The sequence below is a fragment of the Gymnodraco acuticeps genome, unplaced genomic scaffold, assembly GCF_902827175.1.
Source record: "Gymnodraco acuticeps unplaced genomic scaffold, fGymAcu1.1, whole genome shotgun sequence".
Classification (NCBI taxonomy): Eukaryota; Metazoa; Chordata; class Actinopteri; order Perciformes; family Bathydraconidae; genus Gymnodraco; species Gymnodraco acuticeps.
In genome coordinates, this window is record NW_022989755.1 from 1,069,074 (window position 1) to 1,095,326 (window position 26,253).

At 41.9% G+C, this 26,253-nt stretch overlaps 1 protein-coding gene across 8 annotated transcripts in view; it reads right to left on the reverse strand.

The window, feature by feature from the left end:
- The window catches only part of LOC117543566 (zinc finger MIZ domain-containing protein 1-like), a 115,546-nt gene that overhangs the window by 21,862 nt on the left and 67,431 nt on the right, over nucleotides 1–26,253 (reverse strand). For 3 of the 8 annotated variants that reach the window (XM_034211916.1, XM_034211923.1, XM_034211940.1), the window contains 4 exons: nucleotides 22,687–22,806; nucleotides 16,816–16,929; nucleotides 13,606–13,711; nucleotides 2,023–2,058 (listed from right to left, as the gene is read on the reverse strand). In XM_034211916.1, coding sequence (XP_034067807.1) covers nucleotides 2,023–2,058; nucleotides 13,606–13,711; nucleotides 16,816–16,929; nucleotides 22,687–22,755 — 325 coding nt within the window. In that variant the 5' untranslated portion in view covers nucleotides 22,756–22,806. Of the gene's footprint in view, nucleotides 1–2,022; nucleotides 2,059–6,899; nucleotides 7,044–13,605; nucleotides 13,712–16,815; nucleotides 16,930–22,686; nucleotides 22,807–22,947; nucleotides 23,041–26,253 lie in introns of those variants that run through there. The other 5 variants (XM_034211948.1, XM_034211956.1, XM_034211982.1 and 2 more) reach the window with 3 other exon arrangements.

Below are 26,253 nucleotides of genomic sequence, written 5' to 3' on the forward strand. Positions count from 1 at the left end.
ATCTCCCTCGACCAACATTCAATCAGTTATTGTATGTCACGCCATGCCACCCTAAGCTGATTGGGAGCACAACTCCATCCAAACCTACATCTTTATGTCTTAATTCAGGACCTCAGGCCTGCTAACAATGTGTTAAAGTGTCTGAGGTCAAGTTTCCTCAAAGAACAACAGCAGTGGTTATGCAGTATACTTAAACGCTAACTTTTAGTAAAGCATGCCATTGTGTTGACATTTTCTTTCCTACCATTTCTCTCATTTATTTAACTTAAGTTGTGAAAAACATAACAATCAAATAAATATCTGGAATGGAAATGCATTTTTAATTGAAAAATGGGGAATTCATTACCACCATTATCAACTTACTTAAAGCAGACGTGATGTTTTGTTCTTTTGTCTATTTTTAAAATGTTACTAATGTTGTTGTTTTCTTGTTTTATATAGCAAGTTTTCACAAGTTCTATAAAACTACACTTCATGTGGTTCATATGATTCACTGTTAATTACTCAAGTTTCAAGATTTTACAAACTGGTATTCCTACAGTACAGACATGGGTGGAAACAAATGAAAATAATATCTTAAAATGTAATGCGTGCATATATTTATTAAGGAGCTCAAACATGTAAAAGTAGTGCCTAGTGCCAGGGAAAGGACTCTTTATCGACTAGTAAAAGTGACAACCCTATCACTTGACCACACTGAGGGTCCAGACACCAGCACAGAGTGTGTGTTTAACCGTGCACCAGATTATCAGACGAGCAGACCGGCAAAGAAGCTGCTTACAGGAGCCAGACTGTTTCCCCGAGCAACAGGCTGCTATTAACCAAGGCCCAGCCTTAAGCCCTCGTCTACAATGATACTAATTAGGCACGGAGCAGATGTGCCCGGACTAGTGCCCACCTCAGGGTGCTGGGCAGGGCCGGCAGTGTCACGCCGGCATACGCTGGTGGCTGATTCACCTGCAACCTTTTCTCAGTGGGCCTGGGGTCAAAGCCTCCCCTCAGAAGTACAGTAGGAGCAGACACTGGAGGAGCCTGGGTTGGGGCCCGGCACCCCTCAAGCCTCATTAGAGGCGTCCATATGTGCAACAGCGCAGCATTTGGATAAAAAGCCTTAGTGTGATAAACACTCAGGCCAAACAAAAACAATACAACTATATCCATTTTAGGCCAAACTGAGATTGATCTTATGCTAATTGTTTCTTACACATATGTTTTAATGACAGAATTAAGAAAATAACATTTTGCAGAGAAAGTTATTTTTTTTCTATTTTGGCGTATTCATCTCATTACTTTAAACTGAATTCCTGCATTTCTAATAATGTTTTAATTCATCTTAAAATCTATTTTATAGCAGCAGATAATGCATTTGATACCGTAGATGTTTTTTTTAAAATTATATTTTATTGTATACGTTGTTATTCTCAGTTAATCTTCTGTTATTTTGTATACAAATAATATTAAAATATATATTAATTACACATATCGTGTATCATTTAATTTTGCCCTTCTATATATGCCCAGGACTGAAACTGTATTTCTTCTATATAATCTCTTATTTGTTATATTATCATGTGTGCTAGTTTTCCTAGTTTCCTTACAGCTATCATTAACGTTTCATCACTTTATTCTAACTCTGGTATAAGATATGTTCACAACTGCTATTAATACTATGTCTCAGAAGTGTGTAGGGGATAAATTAACATAAAAATCACCAAGAAGAACAAAGCATAAAAGTATATTGTAAAAGGCTTCGATGAACAGCTGCGAACAAAACGAAAGTGTGAACTGTGACGCAGGCAAGATGATAAAACTACATGTGTGACATGCTTCAAAACTCCGACAGACAACACAACAGCAGCCATGGAGCTTTTTCTAAATGACCAACCAAAAAAAAGCACATCTGATGTCATTCCATGTACAGTATGTCGACACGCGCTGTGTGAGGACATACTGTAAGGACTGTGATGAGGATGGTAGTTTGGATTCAGCCAATGAGTTTCCTGTGCGACACACAGCAAGTACCTGAGTCAGACTGACACCTCCTGCAGCAGCTGGTTTCTGTAGGGTTCAAATTTGACATTTTACTGTACTTTACAAACATGTCTACGATATTCACTTAATGACAAACATTTGATAATTAGACGCTCCCTTATCCAGACACAACCTATGAGAGAGATATATCAGGTCATAACTTCACACACTGTCTAAAGACCTATAGGAAAAGGAGAGAATGATTGGAAATACTATACTTCAAATGAGAATATGACGGAATTGCAAAAACACTTTGAATAGATAATACTTTGTTGTGGTACAATATTACGATGATATTAAGTGACATGACATTCCTGCTACAAACACAACAAAAATGATGTTATATTTTGGGCTTGGTTAGTTTATTTGTCTGTCAGCAGGATTATGGAAATACTACCAATCTGATTTGAATGAGACTTAGTAGAAGGGTGTAGTATTATCACATTTTTGTGGTGCGAATCACAGGCAGATTAAAAATGATGATGTATCACTTTAACTAATGTTGAATCATAGGGCACTTGTGCTGCATCCACTTGGTGTCAAAATAATTTGAGAAAATGAGTTCCAAACTGGTTAAACTCAAAGGAATGTCCCCTCAAGTTGAAACAATAACTCGTTAAACGCGTCTTCTTTATTGTCACAACAGACTTGAAGCCCATGAACCCACCAAAGTCTGAAGAACAACTTCCCAACTTGAGAATTTGGAATATCCCAGGAATATCAACATTTTATGATAGACAAAGATGTGTGTAGATGTGGATTGTGCCCCATGTGTAAGAAGTATTACTGAAATCTCTGCTCTACACAGGCCCGGTTCCAGAACAAAATGACTCAGGTTGCATCTGAGATTAGAGAGGGTGCAGTGGTAAAGTGCTATTTTTATAAGTGGGGAGTGGACCCCTCTAGAATTTTTTTTAAATATTGAAGTTAAAAGCATCAATTTGGTACACTTTGAGAGCAAAATTAAGAGATCTATGTGCTCTTTGCTTGATTCATGCCTTCCCAGTCCCTTATCACGTAGCCTATAAGAGCATGGCACCAGTTGTTGTAGCCAGTTGTGGTGAAGGCATCTGACTGACTTGAACCGAAATGTCTACATGCACAGCAGAAGATGGCATCTTTTTTACATGAATATTCCAGCCAATCTCTGTTTTGAAACCATGAGCTTCAAAATGAGTAGCCTACAGGCGAGTTGGGTACTTTTTTAAATATACCTGGGCAGGCTCTGTTTTGCCGAGGTCCTCTGGCACTTGCGGGCTGCTGAGGGGTGGCGGTGTTTGGGGCAACGAAGACGGCAGCGGCTGCTCCGCCTCCGTGGGCGAGGCGGGCAAAGCCGGCGTTATTGTCCACGACAGTGGCCGCGGGTAACGTAATGTCCCCATGATCTGAACTGTTATTACCTGCAGTAGATGCAGTGTTACTGCTGGCGATAAGGGCTGGTTGTTTTAACAATTTTCTGATGTCCATCATTGACTGCTGTGTAAGCACCTTGCAGATGACGAACGCGCAGCGGCACAGGTCAGGCACACCTGACATAATAATAACGTTACTTACCGTTTAAATTGACCAAATAAATGCAGCAGACAATGTTATTTAACCACTATTACAATTTATTTTATTTCAACTAAATTCTTCTTTTTATTATTCTTATTATTCTTATTATTATTACTACTACATTTTTCAAATGAGGGTGCATAACGACTCAACTAAGGGTGCAATGCACCCTTATGCACCCCCGTAGAACCGGGCCTGGCTCTACAGCTATAAAGGTTGATAAAGGTCATAGATTACTTAATGCCTCTTTAATGGGAAGCTTTAGCATCGTCCAATAGCGTTATTTGTAATCTCTTATTACTGTCTCAGCATTATTTTCTGGTTCCTCTCCAGTTAAAGATTTCTCTTATTTGACCTCTGAAAGCATCTTTTCACTGCTTTCTTAACCACACTTAAAGGATTGTGTGAAAGACTTTACTCCCTTTCTGCAGAAGCTAACTCACTGCTGTAGATAGAGATCAAGTTAAGTATTTCCACTGCTCTGCACTCTGATACCTGATCCACACCGACTGATGATTACTTTGCACCTATGCGATTGATCATAAATTAAGATCAAATAACAGCTCACCCACTGAAGTCTGCCTCTGGATGCTGTTGTTTGTTCTTTAAAGGACTTACAGAGAGAATAACAAGTAGGCGGATGCGCTTGTGTTCCCCTTTGATGTGAGCAGGAAACTCCACCTACGCTTACACATTGGTATTTCAATGCAAGTTTAAAACTCTGGTTGTGATTTTCAGAGATCACATAACACGTGGTCAGATTTTTGTGTCAAATATTGAATGACAAGTATATTCCAATTAAGTACACTGTAATTGTTCACTATCTAGAGTTTGTTGAGATGAATAAATATCATTATTCATGATCTATTTTACGGGTTGGCAGGTTGTATTGCTACTTCTTATTCTAAAATTTGTTTTCAAATGTGATCAAAAAACTATTTTGATTTTGATTGGAGCGGTGAATATGTAGAAGTTTGAACAGACTGCATCCTGTGAAAATTTCTCATAGTTGGAAGTTCTGTCATAAAAAAGAAAACGACACATAAAAAAACAACAAAAAGTCGACATGATCTTCAAATACGCGAAATGTTATCAACGGATGATTCATATCATCAAACCAAAGAAAGAGGTCACTGCAATTCCTCAACTTAGTAGATAAAAGAACATCTCCAATACAGAGAAGAGATTCATCAAAGCTGACAAAACAACAGTAATGAATAGTTTGAAATGTGCTGTACAGCTAGCCAGACATCTCTTTAAGAACACCGCCTGTTGACAAACCTCTCCTGTCTTAGCATGTTGGCAGCCATCCTACTCACACATATTAAGGGTAAAGCATAATTGAATAATTGCCTAAACCAGGACTTTACTGTGCAGTTAAACAAAACCCTTCTTAGTGGATAAGATAGAGGGAACAATAACAAAAACACCATGCCAGAAGAATTGTCAAGTGAAGCCAAAAAGAGAAGAAAAAAAACGAGACCCAGCTGACTTTCTCTCTTTATAGGAAGACTCTGCGCAAAATCTAGTAGGTTGTTCCTTTAGAGACAGCAATGTATGTTTGTTCAGTAAAGACTATAACAAAGCACTTCCCTAATAAATCACACAAAATGATACTTCTGACAGATATGTGGAGCTATGAGGTAAAAGAGTGACACAGAAGTAGTTTACGCAGCTATGTGCAGACAAGTGTTAACCTTGTTTTGATACCACTTTTTATCATTTAAGTCCATTGTAACTGCTGTGAATAAAAGGGTAATATACAAACCTTTCAAAACCATCTTTCAAGCATACAGCCGGAGGTAGCTGATGCTCAAAGACAGATAGAAGTATTTCTTTGATTCAAACATACACAAACGGGTGCATTAGCATTTCAATGCAGTCTAATGTCTGAAAACTAAAACCTGTTGCTCCTTTTCAAAAACTCAGTGCACCACACACGATCGGAACACTGATCTGAAACCAGTGAATTACTACATAGGGAGAAAATCAGTGTGTTTCTCTGCTTGTGCTGTGTGGCACAGAGGGGAGTGGGTGTGATAAACTGCCAAGAGCCTCGTGGAAAAACGCCGCCTCAAGTAGGTCAGCGCGACTCAGAGAGATAATCAAGGCCATTTTGACCCCTCCTGTGTGAGCTGTAAGTGGGTCAAATGCAGCAGTCAGCTGTTGCAACTCTATCACGCGGGCGCTGCGAGGCACTCGTCATACTGTCAGACCCCATTCCGTTAGTTTAAGACGTGGCAGGGTGCCCTGCAGCACCCACCAAAGCAGGACTCAGCCCTCTATCTGCCTCTCTCAGGGGTGAAATAACGTGAAGGTACCCTTAGCAGCAGTAGCAGATCCACCTTTCCCTCTTGTCAGTGAAAACATCCCCTGCAAACACAACCCTCTTTAACTGTTGTCTCCTCCTTTTGACAGCTCGCAGCTCTGTCCTATTCACAGCGGCGAAAACTCCCCCTCCGCCCTCCCCTCCATGTCTAAAATGCCACCCGCATTTCAACCAGACTAACTCCAGCAATGTCCCTGCTTATTGCTCACTCTTCACTGCACAGAGAAAAAGGGGAACTCGTGTGTCTCCAAACACTTCTGAGCACATATCTGCAACAGCAGAACAAAGGCGATACAGGGCAGCCTTAATCTCTGCACTACTGAAGCCAGCAGCTATTTTAAAGCTCTTTCTCTGTGTCTCTCTATCCCTCCCACCTTCCTACATTCTTCCTCTCCTCCTCCCCCCCTTCTCCCCCCACGTTTCCCTCAGTGTCTCAGGGCAGCAGCTCCTCTCTGTTTTCTTCTCCTCTCTCCCTGCGTGTCCAGTGACTGACTGCACAATACACATCAATTATTCATGGCTGCTCTCTCCGTTTCGCAGGCAAAACCAATCACAGATGGAGTCATTGCTAATGGGCTCCTGCTGTACTTGCCACCGGTTTGTTTGCACTCAAGCAACAAATACCCCAGAGACAATGAGAGAGAAAATAGGGATAAACTGTAAAAAAGAAAAGAAAAGGGAAACTTCATACAGCAACGAGGAGCAGAGGAGGACCCAGTGTGGTCAGAGAAGAAGAAAGGTACTTATCGTCACAAATAATCTAGCAAAAATTAGGAGCCGGCTTCTGCAGCAGTGAAGGGTTAAAGACAGAGAGGGGGGTGGGGGTGAGGGGGGAGACACAGGGGAGAGAAAGAGGGGGGGGGGCAGATAGTGAGAGAGAGAGAGAGAGAGAGAGAGAGAAAGAGAGAGAGAGAGAGAGAGAGAGAGAGAGAGAGAGAGAGAGAGAGAGAGAGAGAGAAAGAGAACCAAATGCTTATCTCCTCACCTCGGATGTATGCAGCAGTTATTGATGTATCTTCTTTTTCTGTCTAGTGATCCATTGCTTGCTCTCCCAATACACACATCACACAGAAGCAGCCACAGCCACTTCGCCAGAAGGGAGAGAGGGAGGGGAGAGAGGGAGGGTGGCAGGGGAGGGGAGGGGAGGGGAGGAGGGAGGGAGGAGAGGAGAGGGAAAAAAATGCAGGCAGCTCACATTTCAAACCTGCAAAGGGGGGTGGTGCCTAATGTGCTAGACAGCCTGTATCTTGGCCCTCGTCCAGAGCAACGAGTAAAAGAAGCCTCAATCAATTCATTTAAAGCAACATTTGTTACGAGGGGAGATGCAGTGCAATCTCCGGAAAATTGGTGATAGAAACTGTTTAGGTGGGCACATTGAGCAGTGATTTCAGACACCAAACCTGGTCTTTGCATACAGTCGACTTAATCCATCAAACTAGTCATTGTAATTAAGGGGCATGGAGGAAAGACGAGGAGGGGGAGGAGGCTGGGTATTGTGGCTTCCTGATGCGCACAGGGTTGGAATCAGAGAGGGAGGGGCCAATTAGACAACATTTGTCTTTCAGCACACATGAGCCACAGTAAGCTTGTGGATAAATAATTACACACACATAAAACATGCAAACTGTGGGTAGACACAACACCCGAGGCAGTCTCAAGCATCTATTGTCACATGCAAATACAAATACTCGCGCGCGCACGCACGCACGCGCACGCACGCACGCACACGCGCGCGCACGCACACACACACACACCAGTGAGAGTGCATTCAGATGTCAACCGATCTGCGGCTAATATACAAAAATGTGCATTTCATTAGAGATGCAACCTGCTATGTTAATTAATTCTGATATGCAAACATCTGATTTTGTTGCACTTTAAATTACAAGATGTTTCCAATCACCTCCTGCTGCTGCTGACATATTAACGGCGACAACAGAGGAGGACGTACGGGCTCTAAAGCTCTTATCTCCTGTCCGTATTTGCTCTCCTGGTATTTACTATCATCTAAGTGCACGGCAGGTGACTTACTGCCCTGAACTCCTACTGCAAGTCAACACATCCATCATAGCTGGAACACTTCACATAGCCTACAGTGATCATATAGTGTAAAACACACTGATGGTCCGAAGTGGACACAGTGGAGATTTACAGCTTCTGTGACACTCATATCATAAATAATGAGCCTTTAACGTTGTAAACTCTGACACGGGTCCGTCTTCATAAACTGGGGCAGCCAAGCTTTTTCCAATCCATGTAACTGTTTTTTTTTACTAAAAGGAGACGACTTAAGTTTCCAAAGTTTCTTACTTATTATTGCATGAGATTTAAGAGAAATGTAAATTGTGTGATGCAGAATACAGCTTAAAATGTGTTATGTTTAATGCACCAAACTTAGCTATATCGCTTACAGTATATTAGTGTTGCACGGTGTACCGATACTTGAAAGGTACCGCGATACCCTGCCGTTAAAAACGGTACGATTCCTCCGTTTCATTAGTATCGGTACTTTAAGAATGACGGGGAAAAGTACTCCGGTGAGAAAGCGCTGTTTTAATAAGAGCCGTGTGTGTTCAGCGCTCTGCTTCCACTCCCTGCACTGCAGCCGTGCCTGCAGTCCCGCCCCTCTCAAGCACGCTCTAAGTCCCTCCCCTCTCTCGTGCATTCGGCCAAGCGCTAGCTGCTAGAGCATGTGAAAAAAGAGAAGCATGGCTGCAAGTGGGAGTGCAACTGCCGCTGCCCCTCGGCTTGTTGACAAAAAAGACGCCAGAAGCGAAATTTGGAAGTATTTGAGCTATATCTCTGACAGTGAGGGCAAGCCTACGGACACCACGAGGCCTGTCTGTGAGACATGTTTTAGATCCCTGCAAACCAAGGGAGCCAACACATCAGACTTGGCTAAGCACCCGCCGACCGGCATCCAGAGCTGTTTAAAGAATTTAAAGACAGACAGGTTAGCGAATGTGATAGATAACATAATTACATCATGCTCAAGCCCATGCCCTCACATCTAAGTCAAACAAGTGTAATTTATTTTGTGACAAACGAACGTTTTCGTAGTTTGACGAGGCAATTATTTGGCAATGATAACTGTCTAATATGGCTATCTTTTTAGCTAACTTACCAATGTGGCTAACATCTGCAATATACATTTTGTCAATAATTATTTATATTACTGTACTATTACATGTTAATAAAATAAAAAAAATTATATTTTATAAAACAAAAAAGTTGTTTGACATGATGCTTAATTTTATTTAATACGAATTATTGTCATTTATTTTGTTTATTGTTCTCATTGTTTAAAAGTTTGTGTTATGGTTATGGTGTGAAATAAAGCACAATAATTACATTTAAGACTGTTTCCCTTTTTTTAAGAAAAGTATCGAAAAAGAATCGGAATCGCAATTCTTGACTTGGTATCGGTATCGAAACCAAAATGTTGGTATCGTGACAACACTACAGTATATATATATTTCTTTAAAAAAGTCAAAGAGGAATTTAGGAAGAACAATTTAAGCTCAACAGGTAGAAAACAAAGAAAACCATATCATAATATTAATCTAAGATAGTTAAAGAGATAACATTAAGCATTACATCATAAATATCGTTTTTCTAATTCAGAAAATCTGCTTTTGTGTTGGACTTTTTCTCAGAGATAAAGCAGACCTACAATGATGTTCTTTGACAAAAATAATAGCAGACACCACTTAGGAAACCACAACAGCCTCCTCACCATCTAAAGTAAGGCTCCCATACTTGGAAAATAAAGTCTGAAATATGCGTTTAAATCTAATTAACTAAAGGTTGTCTATTTCTCAACAGCTGCTGACAGTCAAACTCGACCACCAACATTGTGTTATTCTCTATTTAGGAACAGCCACAAACTATATGTTGGAGCACACAGGGTGGAGAGATGGACAGAAAGTTAAAAAAAAAACATTTTTGCATGGGAATCTCTGGGAAGAGAAATTACAGCCCTTTATTCCTGTGTGTGTATCTGACCTCTGTATTGTACGTACAATCAGAGACTTCTCCACAGCTTAATGACAACACGTCTGACCACTAAGTCTTCAGCACCACTTTACTGGAAGGCCGGTGTATGATCAGCACTTCAAACTACAGTTTAAAGCGAATATACGTAAGATTTGAATACAAAAATACAACCATTTCAAGTTTAAAGTATAAACATATTTATCTTAATGATCTTTTTTTGTAACAAATTAGATATTTTGCAACTTTACTGTCTTCAGAATTACCATAGTTTAATTTGAAATTAAATGAATAGCTAGCAGACAATGTTACTTTTCCTTTAAGTCTTCATTTTAAATCATGTTTATGTCTACAATTCTGATTGATTTTAACAAATGGTTTGTACTTTCTATTAAAGTACTTTCTTGTAATTCTGTTTCTCCATACTGTAATTATACTCCTACACCTGTGGCATGTCTGCATGTTTTAAGGCCCTCCGGAGACAAACTTGAGATTTTACACATAGATAAAACTGACTTCACTTTGCCAGCTGTCATGTTTTTTTTCCTAGATAGATTCTTCGATTTCTAATCTAAGAAGCAGTTGTTCACACTGCCTAATGTTGATCTACGACTGCCTGCATACAAAACATCCCCTCCTAGTCCCACACTGTGAATACCCCCTCAATCCAACCAACAAGAAAAGATGACACAAAGCATAAAAACTGTGTTGCTGAGATGTGTTTTTTATCATCGTGCTGACACTGTTAACTACAACCCACAATGTCTTTTGATCAAACTTGAAAACAGCCTTGCATGTGTAAAACAAGCGTGGAGACAAACCATGCTGACAGAGCGAGAGCTGAAGCCCAACTAATTATCTGCTGAATAGCTGCTTTACCAGGCGTTTGTTACACCAGAGAATGAAGTGAAAAACTTGGACTGGTCCCCCCCTCTCTTATAAGTTGGTGCCTCCTTTCACTCTTTAGAGCAGAGGAATTCCAAGAGCTTGCTGAGGCGCAAACTATTGGGAATGTGCCACTCTGACCCTCTTGGAGGAAAAACCGTGATTAGGCGTTTTGTCTGCGCTCTCTAACCAGACTGAACCATCCTGCGGGAGGGGTGTGACACAGTAGAGAGATGCCTTTAGAGGGCTTGTAATGTACCCTGTGATGGAGAGGGAGAGAGGGGAGGCCTTGATGAGATGATCCACACCGAACAAGTGATCTCCGTGCTTTGATGTCACCAAGGCTCTACGTGCATGGCTTTGCCCTGCGGTAAAACAGTCCAAGTAATCACAGATTAATAGAGCAGGCTAATCTCATTCACAAAGAGGTCACTACGAGCAGACAGTCGCCCCTCCCCCAGCTCTTCCCGAGCATTGAGAGCCGCCTGCAAAAAGGCAAAGGACTACAACTGAGCACATCTATTAAAGACTACAGATTCCATTAAAACACATTGTTTGATGAGTCAACATCTAAACTGCTCACTTCAATAAGCGGTTATAATGAAGTTTTCCTCAGGCGAGTGAATACCGCTGTTGTCATCAGGATTATCAGTCTATTTTTGCCTTTCCAAGCTTTTTCTTACAATTAAATTAATGATATCATGTCTCTAAAGTGTTGGTCAAAACTATTTGTCAAAGCTACAACCTGTTTCCGCTGTAAGTGGACTGTGAGCATTGATTTTCTACAGCTGAAATCAGCTCTGCCCTCCCTACAGCCCAATTTCCCCTGCAATTTTCTCCCATGCTCAAGAGAGGAATTTCGATGACATAACAGAAATATAATAGCTCCGCCACGTCAGAGCCAAGTCAAGTTAGGCCTGGTTAAAATGGGACACCAAATCTGATTTACTTATTAGCGCTCAGCCCTCTGTCCTCTGTGGCAGCCCCTCTTGTAATTACCAGAGATCTTGCCCCCTCCCCACCCATTATGGACATAGATTTTCAGAGCAGATTACAAGATGCACAATATGACTGGGCAGGCCTTTGGTTATGAGAATAAAGAGTTGGCTTCAAATGCACCTTTTTCACTTTTTTAAAGCTTTTTCCTTTGGATAAAAGTCCCAGGCTTTGCGCTATTCAAGTACCTTTGTTAGTAGAGATAAAGAACCAACATAAGGTGGAACTGTTTCAAGCTGGCTGTATCCAGAACAATACAAAAGACTGTTATGCAACAAATGGCAGACTAAGCGTATTGATGACTGAGCTGAGAATTTGAATTAAAAAAAACTTGGATCACATCCAGTAAAAACTGTCAGATTTGGCTACATTAATTATTAGGCTACTCAATGAACATCATTAATGGGATGCTGGATTCACTTTTACAGCCTCTCAGATGTGTTCCTTGGTGAACGGCAGACACTAACTCTTCTGTCTCTGGTGTTGGATGGCTGACCTGCCGCCGCCATCCCCGTCATGTGACTCCCTCCCTTCCCCCGTCACTGGGCAACGGCCCCGCAGGATGCTGCGAAGTGGGTCCTGCCCCTGGGGCCCGGTGGGAGTGTTGTTTAAGAGCCGTCTCCCTGGGCTGCCGGAGAGGGCTTTCTCTCCGCCTTAACAACCTCCTCGACCGGGGCCTCCACTCTAAAGAGCTTCTGGAGAATGTCTCCTCAGAGTCTTTTCATTGACTCTCTTCTTACAGGCCTCTAAAAATATTCATGCATATACAGGTACATAATTGTCCATGAAATGCACTATGGGATACTGCCTAGACTGGAGTACTTGCCGGTTTTCCAAATGACTACTGTAGCAGGAAATTATTCAGACAGAGAATCAATTGGCAATCTTATCCAAGCCCATAAAGTAGGGCCTGAGATTTGATTTAGCATTAAGTAGAATTAGAACATTTGGCATTGTAAGTTAATTGCAAGCAAAGAATGATTCCCATCTCGAGGCCGACATAGGAGTGGCATTGCAGGATTTTAAGCTTCGTATTACCACTTGTGAAAGATGGACGCCGTAAATCAGAAAAGGCAAATGCAAGTGAAAATTCAAACAATATGTGGCTCTGACTTTCATGTCCTACTCCACTTAGGGCGGCTCAGCGCAGAGGCCGAACACACTGAGGCAACTGCACAACCTCGCTTTCCTCATAACCTAAGACAGGTGGAAACCACAAATCAAAAACTGTAAAGGAGAACAAAATATTCCGGTTATCTTCCAAGCTGCTGACAGCCGATACATCTTCATCCCCTTCGTACTTCAGCATGCTTTTTTCGCCAGCTTGATAACATTTAGCAGTATACATCTGTCCCAATAATCCATCACTGTACCGAGATGATGGTGCTGTGTGAAAACAGGAACTCATGGTCACTGATAAAGTAGTTTTGTTGCCTGTGACAAATTGAGTATTCTGCTGTACGCACTTTGTCTTAAAACTCAAGAGAAAAAAACAAATCGAGCTGTAGTTTATGATGGGAACAAGTATGGAGGTGAGATCGGACATGAAGAAGTCAAAGTTTATAGATATAAGAGGGCAATAAAACAATAAAAGGTATCATGTAGAGCGCTGGAAAATAATCTATGATCATGAGACCATTTAGAAGGCTGTCTAACAGTACAGTGCTTTTCTGGAGTGTCAGGATCCTAAAGTAGTGGAGGTGGGTGGGTAGTGGTACTATGAAATTCTGCCAAGAATGCAGGCAGGAACTTTGGGCTCAAAAAGGCCAGCATGGCCAGATGGCCTGAGAAGGCAGTTGAGAAAACTCTGTTCGTACCTGCTGATTTTGGAGTGAACTTGTCCCTGTTGGCAGCGCACACGGCCAGGAGCCGGTAGCCCAGGTCCAAGTCGTAGCCTTGCTGCGCTGCTACCCGGCTGACCACCTGAACACAAACACAGCATGCAGTCAGGACAAAGTCATATATTACATTCTATTATGAGGTGAGGTTCGTTTGTATCCTTCTATACTATTCCTAGAAAGAAGAATCATAATTCAACCTTCAGATAAAAATCAGAGACTTGTAGAAAGAGCTGAAAACACCATTATTTTTCAAAGAGTAAACAATCCTTTAAACTTGGTATTCGATATTCAGAACCAACATTTTTTAACATAACGTCTGCATTTAAATACACAATGACAGACCATCATGGAATAATTGTGCCTGACATATTAACTTGAATGCAAGTTATATTTTAGAATATTAGGGAACTACCAGATCCGAACCCACAGCTTCCTTTAATCTTAATGGCTGAATTGTCTTTTTACCTAATTTGATTGAAATTGGTATTAAATCCAGATTTCATAGATACACCATAGAATCTATAGATGACTTAAAAGACATTTCAAAACACCATGATAGTAGTAAAACTCATCAAAGGACTCAACATTTTGTCCTGACACCCTAAATGTTATATAAGAGTGAAGTTCGGCAGCATCAAAGATCCCGTTCCACCCATAAGATAAAGTCACTGCAAGTTTATCATTTCCATATGAGTTGGTGGACGACATGTGGCCTCTGGTGCCGCGATGCCCACTGTGAGGAAACATTAAGAGAAACATCACATGCCACAAGAGGTGATGTAAATTACCCTTATGTGGCACATGTTGCTTTGATTTACCATTGCCATTATCAGCTCAAAGAGACCCGCTCAAGACGTTTAAACCTTTAAGACATACTGAGGCCTGTGTGGACCAACATGCCTCACTACAGACGGATTCTTCTGCCTGCCTGGTTTTCATAGCCACGATCCCAAGTTCAAGACAAGCCCCGAGGTAGCACAGCTGAACATTGCTCCCTGCACCATATCATTATCTCCTGTAAGTATAGTCCTGACGCGACACCAAAACAGAGTATGTATATCTGGCCTATCTGTCTAATTAGAATCTAAAGTTGCGAGGGACATTTTGCTAAATGGTAATTCTAGTGTAAGAAGTTACAATAAGTGGTTCTAATTTCAGGACTTTAATTGTACACAGTTAGTTGAGTTGTGGTGTAGGATTGTCTTCCATACAGAAGTCACTCAAACTTTATATTGTATACTCTGTGAAACTCTCAGTAAAAAAATAAATAATTATTCTCGTGTTTTTATGTCTTAGAAATTGGGAAGTAAATACAAACATTACAAAAAAGTCAATTCATTCTTATTTTTAAGGTTAGGGTTACGGTTAAGCAAATGACTTGCTTACCCCATTATCAGACTGTCGATTGTCACGAAACCACATTTTCTTGATGACACAATATTAAAATATTTGTAGAAGTAGATGATTGTTTTGTCTGTGTAGCCACCTGTCTGAGATTACATAAAACCACTGTTAAGGCAACAGTGACAATCACACAGGCGACAGGATGAAGTGTTTACCATTACACTCTAAGACTAGGTCATTTTAGAATAACATTAGATTATCTGCGCTGCCTCCCAGTTTGGTTCACGCTAAGGCCTATCCAAGCCATAAACTAAAAGGAAAAGCCTTGAGATTTTCACGGCAGGAAACAAATTGAATTGGGGAAATGGAGGGAAAGGCACCTGCTGCTGCACATTAAAGCAGTAACACAAACACTCACTTGAATGGAGGGATGTGTCAGAGTGGTTTCATTGTGGTGCTCAAGTACAAATCTCTCGGGTTCCTTGGCTTGCTGTAGCCATGCTTGCTCCAAGAGGTTACTAATTGAACCCAATAGGAGTTATACGTATCTCTTATCTACTGCTGGAGGCGTTATGGAAATAAGCGTGTTAAAGCACAGAATGGCCCAAGGTGACAGGTGAGTGACATATCCTCAGCCGTCCATTGTTCTGCCTGAATATCTGTTCAGTATCTCTTCAAACAAATATCAATAGGATAGAGTGTCATCTTTTCATTGGGTAACAATCCATAAGAGGTTATTCTTTAAATAATTGTTGTTTACTTGTTTGTGTTAGACAACGGCTAAAGTCAGCTTGGCTTGAATGCCATTACAATGGATTCCAATGGTGACTAACAGCCATGGCCACAAAAAGAAAAAGCACCATCCTCTATAGACACATTTTCAAACACTTATCTACCTTTCCATTTGACAGTTACATCCTATATCTTCACACAATTATAGATACCCAAACAGACGTTAGCTGTAGGCACTGGTTTAAGATATTGTAGTTTTGCAACACAACTGTTGTCTATCTGGATGTTCAATACGTTTAAAATACAATTGTACCAAAAACAGTTGAAGATATGGCTAGATAGACAGCCTCCATTTGTTGCTACAGCGGTTAGCCTTTTATCTTGTTTGCATATAAATAGGTAGCATTTTCCTAACATTGTTTTGGCAGCTGAGTAATGAATTGGGAATGGTTTGAAAATAATTGTATTTGCACATTGTAATCCATTTTACTTGCCTCAAAAAAGAATAAGGTAACAACATTTTTAGAGCAACCTTTTAAGCCAAAAGAGGATAAATGGTACACACACGAGAAGGACTATTCAGGCTACAAGTTAATGTTTATATGTGTAAAGTATATAGTATATGATTGTGTCTGACTAAATCAAAATACTCTGATGCACTTTAGTCAAACTCATTCTTTGTTTACAGTATACATCTCAAAGCAGCAGAGTCTTTTTCAATTGCCACGGGATACTAATTATTCAATTAATCAAAAGCCCCTAAGCATTTAAGTAAGGGAATTAAGGGCTTTGTAACTGTATTTCCCTATAAGCACTGATTGCTTTGTGGTTTGAGGATGCTATTGCTCTCCTTTTCCTGCTCCAGTGTGCCAATTTCAAACTGTAACTGAAGTCACTGAGAGGTGACTGAATGCCAGTAGTTTTTACAGAGTGAAAAACTCTTTATTTTTCAGCGACCTCAGTAAAGATCAGGCAACTAAACATTAGTTCCCTCGTAACCCTGAGGGAGTAATGGAAAGAGCCAATGCAGCATTTGTTTTAGCTGCCTTTTCATTGTCCTTGAACTTTGGAGTACAGTACTGCAGAGGGTGTTCATGACTCGGGACTTACCGTTAGGCATCCCATCAGGCTTTGCTCGAAGGGGCGCTGGAAGGCTCGGGGGTCACCACACCAGTCCAGCAACTCTGTCGCTGCTGTGTGGAAATTTGCTGGATTTTGTAAGTGCTGGAGAGGAAACAAGGGAGAGGTGGTAATATGTTAGTCAAAGTCAAACAATGTGCAAAGGTCACTAAGAAACAGAATACAGATCATTTATATTTTGTATGTATTCATAACTTGGTGAAACATATGATAAGTAAAGCAAGGCATGAGAAGGCACTGAATACAAGTTTACATATTGGTCCTGGCCTGCCTAATTGAAAGTTGTGACATGGCGATTTATTCATATTAAAACACATAATCAGGCATAAAGTACTCATTTTAATTATTAAAAGGATTGCTCATCTCCAATCCATCAATTTATTTTAATAATGAATAGTTTTTAAATATGGAATAACTGACTGAGTATGCTAGATAAGAGTCGAAAAGTACATGGATACATTTTTTATCAATAATTAAAAACACAGGACACCACATTTTCAAAAATTGATTTTATTAAACTTTAGCGTACTTTTGTTTCAGATTTAAAGTATTGGCGCATGGCTGAAGGAGCATGTCCCCATTAGACTCATGCCTCCACTTTCCTCTCCCCAGGTTTCTGTAGCAACGCCTCGACACGGGTGCAATAAATATCCCTGTATGGCTGCATGAATAGCCGAGGAAGCCCTTATTTCTCCAGCCGGCCCTGAGCTGTGCTGTGACTTTATCTAACAACAGGCTCCTTGACCTACAGGTAACCCTTTATGGCTTTCATTCCCCAACTGGAGCCAGCAGCCCACTCACTAACCCTGTTGTGTGTCTTGCAGTGAAGCAGCAAAATAAACTGAAAAATTGACCTGGACTCACTGTTAGTACATTTTCCTCTAAAAGCTTTCAAATCTCAATATAAATCACTTTATAAATAGGAGACACACCACCTCCACTCTTCAGTAATCTTTAAGCTTTGGATATAATATGCATAATATGCACAAGCCTTTTTAGTGCACTTGTTCAAACCAGGAACAAATGGACTCCCACTCCATGGCATCAAAGGTAAACAGAGAGGTTTGTCAGCTTAAAGTGAATGGATGCAATTGTTAACATGCTTAAGCTATCACTGTCTGGGAGAATAGAAGAAGAGGAAGTGACTATCAATGCCTTTTTCGTGTCTGCTCCTTAGGGGGCAGCAGAGGTCAGGATTTGATAGGCCTGATTTCATATTCATTCTACAAGCCAGCGTTGGACAAGGATGAAACAATATTTGTTTATTTTATGTTCTGTCAGAGACTGTTCCTTGCTTGCCTTTCATGTCTTTGTTTTTGTGAACTGAGGATAAGAAGTGGAGGAGTTACTGAGCATGTAAATTCTACTAGTGGATTAAGTCTCCTGGAGAAACACACACATCCACAGATGCTACATTTAGATGGGAATGGAAGCTAGACAACACACGCAATCAGAGCACCAAGCATGGAAAGGGGGTGGAGGGAGAGTATGTAGAGGGGAGGGGGGGGGGGGCACGGCACCAACACTTGGGCTTGAAGTGATTACTGTTCTTTGCACTCAGAACAATTGGTCCCACCAGTGTGGCTGTCACATGGAGAGCTTGGCACTGCCACGCCACAGATGTTCCCCTTACTCCGGCCAAAACCCACCAATCAAACCTAAACTAGTGGCCAAGAGACCCCTCACTCCCCCCCTTGTCCTCATCCCCCTGGGTGAGTACGAACCTACAACATTTACACTCCAGCAAAGGCTCGTCTCAGTTCGAGGGGAAACAAAAGACTCGCAGCGTCCTGAGAATACAGCTTTCTTCAGATACAATCATCCTCTGTAGTCACGTCTGGAAACGACTTGATCTGCACATCTGCAGCTAAACTGAATGTGACAGCGCACGTGAACTGGCAAAGACTCCCCTTTCCCTTTTCAAAATCACAGCTTTTGGTTACGCCGCTGTTGTTATTCAGCGCCGCCCCAGAGCACTGAACACATATTAATGGAGACAATTATCCCTGAAAGGAAAGCCGTCGCAGACAAAAACAGCTGCATAGCCAGTGCAGCAGCAGCAGCGGCAGCGGCGGCAGCGGCAGCAGCAGCAGCAGCAGCAGCAGCAGCAGCAGCAGCAGCAGCAGCAGTGCAGCAGCAGCAGCAGCAGCAAAGAGAGGGCTGTCTTCCAGTTTATCTTGAAATATTGACGCTTACAGTTTGAGGAAGTGCTCCTGCAGCGAGAGGAGAGTTCATAGTTTCTGCCAAAGCCCTGTACGAACCACTGAGTGGAGAGTCTGACAGGAAACTGGCTTCCCCACAGCGAGAGGAAATGTACTGTCTCTGAAATAGATACCAGCAGTATCACCGAGCCCATCTTCCCCAAAGTGTTCACAACGGAGCAATTCTGGGACGCTGGAGAAAAACAAACTGCCATTGAGAAACTGTGTGTTTGCAGACGAAATCAGATAACTGTTATTGTGTATCTTTTTCTAAATCCTAGTCTTTTTGGAGGTTGAACAAGCGAACATATTTATTTAGCTGTTAAAGGTTGTATGTTCCTTTGAGGTATTTAGCACCACCTTATGCATCATGACGTAGAACACTATCTGTATTGTTTACCTTTTACATATTTCAACTACTACTATTTCTGTATGGATTAATCTGTTGATTCCTTCTTTAATAAAAATAATTTGCTTTGCTTAACCACCAATTAACCACAATTGTTAAGTTAGTAGTAAGCGGTAATCTATTTCCTAACATTAATGTCAAAAAAGTAAACAAGACATCAGATGTAAAGTCCTTTTAGGTATCTGAATTAGTGTACTGGGGTGATAAACCACCATGTTTCCATAGTTTATGATCAGTTAAGGTTATGTTATTGTTTATAAATCATATTATTGCAATTTCACAACAGGACGGCAATTTAAAAATTACCACTGTAATGATTTCTGATTCAACTTTCAACCTGGGATTCAATCATGCTGACAGACTCCAATTTCCTCTACTTTATCATCACGCTCGGCAGTAATTTATCATTCGAGCAACACAATCAATTTGTTCCCCTGTCCGCTGCACTGGCTGGGAGTATTCAGACAGACATGTCACATCTTCCAGAAAACAACAACACAATGGAGCAGGCTTCATTTATATTCCTGCTCTACGTCCGCATTGCCTACGAGATGCCACATTTTCAGCATGTGCACACTTTCAATTAAAGCAAACAGCTGGATTGGTTTACAATATTTCCTTAATTATTTTAATGGCTTGGATATTGGACAATGGGGAGCAGGGGGAGAAGATAGTGAGTTAATTGTTCTGATCTCCCCTGATGATCATCTTTGTGTGCGGGGAGGAGAATAGACGGCCGGCTGAATGGGCTCACTGCTAGTCTAATTGGCAGGACATAAATGGTATTTATTATGCAGGCCTTCCAAACCCTGATTGTCTGTGCACAAAGCTGCCTCTATTAGCAGGGTGCTGGCTCTTACTGGTTGGTTTGAAATGACCCGGCGCTTAACCATTTATTAGATGGACTGGAGGCCTCCTTGTATGCCATGGATCTCTCTAATTGGCATGTTTACCCATGTGCTGGTTCCCCGGCCGCTAACATTGGGACGTGTTTGTTTAAATTTTTGCCTTGCGGGGGTTAATACATTTAACCCCGGCAACATTTGAATTGTTAACATGTTTTGTTATGTTAGACAGATGCAAGTCTCTTTCCCTGTTCTGTGAAATTACTTTACAGAATAATTCATTAGCTATTAGGAATACAGGACATTCATCCAATTTCACCTCCCATACAAGTAAAGGAGGAGGGGATATTGAATATTTAATACCCTGCTGTGAAGAAGGTATCCAGCATGCAGACAGAGAGTGTGTGCCTCTGTCTACCTTATTACTTAAGGATATCAAAGCTTGGCTCTACACATAGGGGCTTCCCTCTGTTTGCTCCCTCAACACTCGCCCTGTCTTGCTATCTGCCTCACCCTGTCTCTCTCTCCGTAATAGCAGGGAACTCCCCGCAGAGGGTAAAACAATTTGCCACGTCCACACTTGTGTTTAAGGTTGAGCCCCATACATAGTCCCAAAGGCATTTCTGATGTACTTTTCAGGAGGTGGACCTCAGCACAGAGTCCTGAAACAAAACGGGCCGTCAGTTAAGAAAAGAGATCAAAGAGAGAGCCCTGTAGCCCGGGGTTACTCAAGTATGTCGGTTTCATTCTGCCAGAGATTCGTCCCGCAGTAAACGGTGGGGAGAGGAGAACAAAAGCACTCGCTGGGAGTCAACGGTGGTGGAGGGTGATGATGGGGGAGGGAGGGGAGCCTCTGCTCTTTGACCCCGGTCAGTAACCCGAGTCACACCACAGTCCTGATAGTGAGACTGAACAGATTAGTCACTTAGCTGTGGCCCAACATGGAGACTAGGGTGCCTTATGGCTGTCGCTGTAAGCGTGTGTACAAGCATACACTTAGAAAAGGAAATCAGAGAGTTAGAACCTTTCTACCAGCCAAACAAATAGAGGAACAAAGAAATATGGAAATGACTCTCTGCATAAAAGGTTCAAATGGGGTAAATGTATCTTTACAAAATCCATTTGTGTAGGCAACTTAGAAAAAAATACGGTAATTAGGCCTACACGTAATTCTTTTGCCACCATGCCTTCTTCCTCAACTAAACGTTACACTGACAAAAGCCCCATTTTTTTTGCACTGTTTACCACTGTGCAAAAATAACGTGTTATATATATAACACGTTATTTTTGCACAGTGGTAAACAGTGTACAGTATATATATATATATAAATATATTGGGAGGGATGAAATCCTCTTTAATGGTCACACATGCAGAGCACACAGTGAAATTTGTTCTCTGCTTTTAACCAATCCTAGTACCAGGAGTCTAGTACTAGGAGCAGTGGGCAGCTATTGTACAGCGCCCGGGGAGCAATGAGAGTGGGGGGGGGAAGGGGGATGTCCGGCGCCTTGCTCAAGGGCACCACGGCAGGGCAGGAGGTGAACTGGGACCTCTCCAAGTAGCAGTCCACCCTCCATTTTTAGGTCTGGTCGGGGACTTGAACCGGCGACCCTACGGCTCACAGTCCAATCCCCTACTGACTGAGCCACTGCTCGGTGTTGCAATTGAATTTAAAGTTTCATTATGTTTAGATTAGTTTATTAGCCTGTAATCTTCTTACAGGCTAATAAACTAATCTCTAGTCTCATGTTGCTTTATACTTCTTCGTACACTTATATGTCATTGTCACTGTAAAGGTAACACTTTGGATAAGAGTTTTCCTGCTCTGAGACCCTAAGGAAAATAACCTTTTCTTCAACAGTCTCAGACGATTTTATTTAACAATTTGTCTTAAAATAGACTTCTAGCAAGTCTTGAAACTTTCAGTCTTTTTCCCATGGTACAAAGAATTAGATTTTGACCAACCATACTTGACATTAATTTGGCCATGATTCAGATATCTTAATTGGAATTCCATAGTTGTGCTGATATTTACATGTGTGCTTGTAGATTTCTCTAAATAATTACTGATTGACTGTACGCGTTGTGTTTTATGTAAATTATTATTTTCGGTTGATGGTTCTTTGTGTACCTGCCAAGGGACTGCATATAGAATGAGCCTATAACTAAATCTGAAATCAATTATATTTTTTCCTTAATTAACATTATTATGCATAAAACGTTTACCAAAATGAAAATGCTAAAAACTACCTCATTTTACTTAACAATATTAGTGTAAATGTACCTTGTTACTTTCCAGCTGTCAGACAGGTGACAGGTAGCATACATGAACCTTCTGTGGCTTATGCTCACACAGTGTAAAACAGACAGTCCCAACACTCTCACCTGTTTGATGCACAGCAGACGGTCATTTGTCTGCTGTATGTGTCTGTCCATAGACGGAATGGAGTTCATGTTGATTGTCCCTCTTCGGCCTCTACCTGCCAGCCATTAAACTGAAGCGTTCTGCAACAGAAACAGAGACACGTGTTAAAGCTTGCCTCTTCGCATCACCACCAGGATATTGCAGTTTAGCGTGTACATATGTGTGTGTGTGTGTGGCTGTGAACTGAGCAGGGAGATATTGATTTGGCAGGTGACAAGCACCTCAGAGGGACCAAAGGATGACATTCCTCTCAGCTCCTGTGACACCCTTAACAAGCCCTGGCAGTTGCCCCCGAACACTGCCACACACCTTTGGAGAGGACACACTGGATGGCTTAGAGAGGATGTCTGAGGAACACACACACATTTTGAAACGTCTGCCTGAGAAAGCTGCATGAAACCCTTCCAGCCTGGCCTGTGAGAACATTAACTTGGCATGTGGTTCTCTGTTTACATTTCTTAGCCATTATGTAATCTTTGGTTAACAATTATCTGTACGCTGGGCCCAGACATGCTCTACATTTCATTTCTCTCTCCCCCCCCCCCACCGCTCTCCAGCCAGCTACATGAGAGTTCCTCTAACAAAACCCCTTACAGCGCACTATTGATTTTGGAGCAGCGGCTTATGGACAACCTCTTTCTCCCTCTCTTTTTTTTTTTCCAGAGGAATAATTTGTCACTGAATGCAAACAATGGGGCAGTGATCTGACATACTACACAACATTATCACAAGTTAAGAAAGTATTACAAGCTACATTAAAGGTTATCAATTTCGCCGCGGGGGTCTGATTTAATGTTGCATTCAACATCAAATAAATATCTACACTCAGGGTGTCGGCCCATAACTCATGGTGACCTGCAGCTTCAAATGGAGGAATTAACAAGCGCATATATGGATGGCGGGGTGGGGGAGCTTATCCATCTTTACCTCCATCTTCACCTCCATCTTCTCCTCCCCTCACTCCTCCTTTATCTCATCCTGTCTCGGCCTTCTTGCTAGTGCAGGGACATTTCCTCCTGCGGCGCATCATCTCTCACTCAAACACTCGCCCCTATCACTCAAACCCCTCCCACCCTCACGCCATCTTTCTCCATTACCATCACATGGTGAGAAATGTCTCTGCACAAAGTACCGGTGAGATGAGGGGGAGAGAGCAAAGCAGAGAGAGAAAGAGAGAGGCTGCACCATACTGATAATGCTCACTTAGAGGTCTCTAGCTGGATTTAACGGTAGGGCCAGTAATCTACTCCACTAGACAGCTAAAGAGCTTTTATGCTACCTATTGGAGCTGCTCATGCCTGTACTTGAGAGGAGAGAAGGGCACACTAGTGCATTCCTCTCCATAAATTAGAACGCTTATGAAAAAAGACACCAGAGGAATTTTTCACTCTGAGTCTCTTCGTAGATGTTAACGTGTTGACATTTTTTAAGCCTCATACTAGACAATGTTTAGACGTGAGGGGCTGGAGTTACCTTGTGACTTGGCAGGATTTTTGGGGGGGTAAATACAGATATAAGAAATCAACAAATACATGATTTATAGAGACTATATGGGTTAAGAGAAAACAAGCACTACAAGCATATAATAGAAGTGCTTTCCTTTTTTTTCAATGAAGACATCCTCAATGTCAAACATGACAACAAGCACCACCCTAAGCGTTGCACTGACTTTCATTACATCCCTTTGGTGTTTGCTGCTATAACACCCCCCACCTCCCCCCCCCAGTCCCCCGTCATTGCAGGCTGATAGTGAGCTGATCCTCAGCGAGGGGTGGCTAAGGATCATCGTGCCCCTCAGCCACCAGCAGGTGTCTCCCTGGCCCTTCAAAGCCTGGCTAGTGGCACAAAGAAGGCGGAGCGGTGTTGCTTTAAGCCTTTACAAGCTCTACAAATCCTCAGCTGCTGCTTCCTAACAGGGCCCACTCAGCCCGGCACTGCCTGTCTGACCTTGTGGTTATTGATGAGCGAGTCGACCTGCTCTCTCCGTTTCTCTCCCCTCCTGCCCTTCCCTTCACTCTCTCTTTTTTTCTCTCTGTGTCATCCCTCTTACCTCCAACAGTGAGTTAAAATGAGGGGAAAGAAAGAGGTTGGGCTGCCATTCACCACCCCGGCTTTTTTTCTGTTAAACACACATTGCGATGATACTTCTGACCTCCCCGCTCTGTTAAGCCTGGCTCCACATATTTGCATTTATTTTCTTTCCGAGATAAAAAGTACAAGATAAATTCAGTAATTTAATTTTCAGATATTCACTTAATCAAACCCTATTCTTTTCTTGCATCCTTAATGACTAACAAGAGCCAGATTAAAGATTAAACTGGTGGAGATATGACAACAGATGCAATTATGAGATCCCCCCCTCCCATTTACTGTACGGGCTTTAGATGATCTCACAGATGCTATCATTTATTCTTTTCTCTGCGCCTTTACCTAATGTGAACTTATTTGCAGAGATTCACTCCACAGATCCTGAATGTGTGAAGGGAAACCGCTGATACAAGCATTACTTGATGTTAATTTACTAAATTGCACGGAAGGCGTAACACAACAAGTTGAGAGCTGCGGATTCCTGCACAACAAAAGACACATGAGGGGGGGTGGGATGGGAAGTGGGAGGGGAGGAGGGAGAGCCGCTTTCCTACCCTATTCAAGGGGGAGCTCAAATATATGTATTGAGTGGGAGCTGTAATAAAACGAAATGGGTGAGGAGATGCAGGCTGGGAACAAATATGAAAGGCAGTGGAGGATGGCGGCAAGGTGATGGAGCACCACCGGAGGATTGGATGAAATTATCTCTTTATAATCAGGGGGCTTCTGCATGGCTGCCTCCTCCATTGCCCAGTGACAGATGAGGCATAGCTCTTCAAATGGGCTTTTCACAGCCCACCTCTAGGGTAAAACAATGTTTTTCTTCCCTCAGTACCACCACTTCAAAAGCTTTGTTTCCACATGGCACCCCGCAGAGGACAGGATTGTCTCCTGTCACGCACGGTCCATGTCTGTCTCATTACATGTTCATGTTACATAAGTGTACCTTGAAAAAGGGTTGCAGATTTAATTTGATGACAAAACTGTGCAACAGCGGGATCTGGAGGAGGCTGAGTTAAGTTGAATACAGACACTAAGGCAGAACATTATTTCCCTGTAAGTAAGAGGGATTGCTTTTTGAACTGTCACAATCTAAACATTTTAGACACCCAAAACCCAACCATGCATCTTCAAAGAGAAATTCTAGTCTGTTAATGTAACGTAGACGAGTTGTGTGCCTCTGCTCTGCAGGATGAAAACAGTCTGAGGGGGGAGAAGAGTAGACAATGATTAGCTTTATCCCACCATCACAGCAGAACAAATGGATCACGAACCCTCGCCGCTTTACACAGACTCTCAGCTGAGCTGTCAAGGCGCAGGGAAGTAGTAAACAGATTTAATTTATTCATATAAATGGCTTGTGAACCAAAACAGTCAGGCTACTTTAGGGACAGACACAGTGCTGTTAGAAGGACATTTGCCGTTTATTACAACATGGA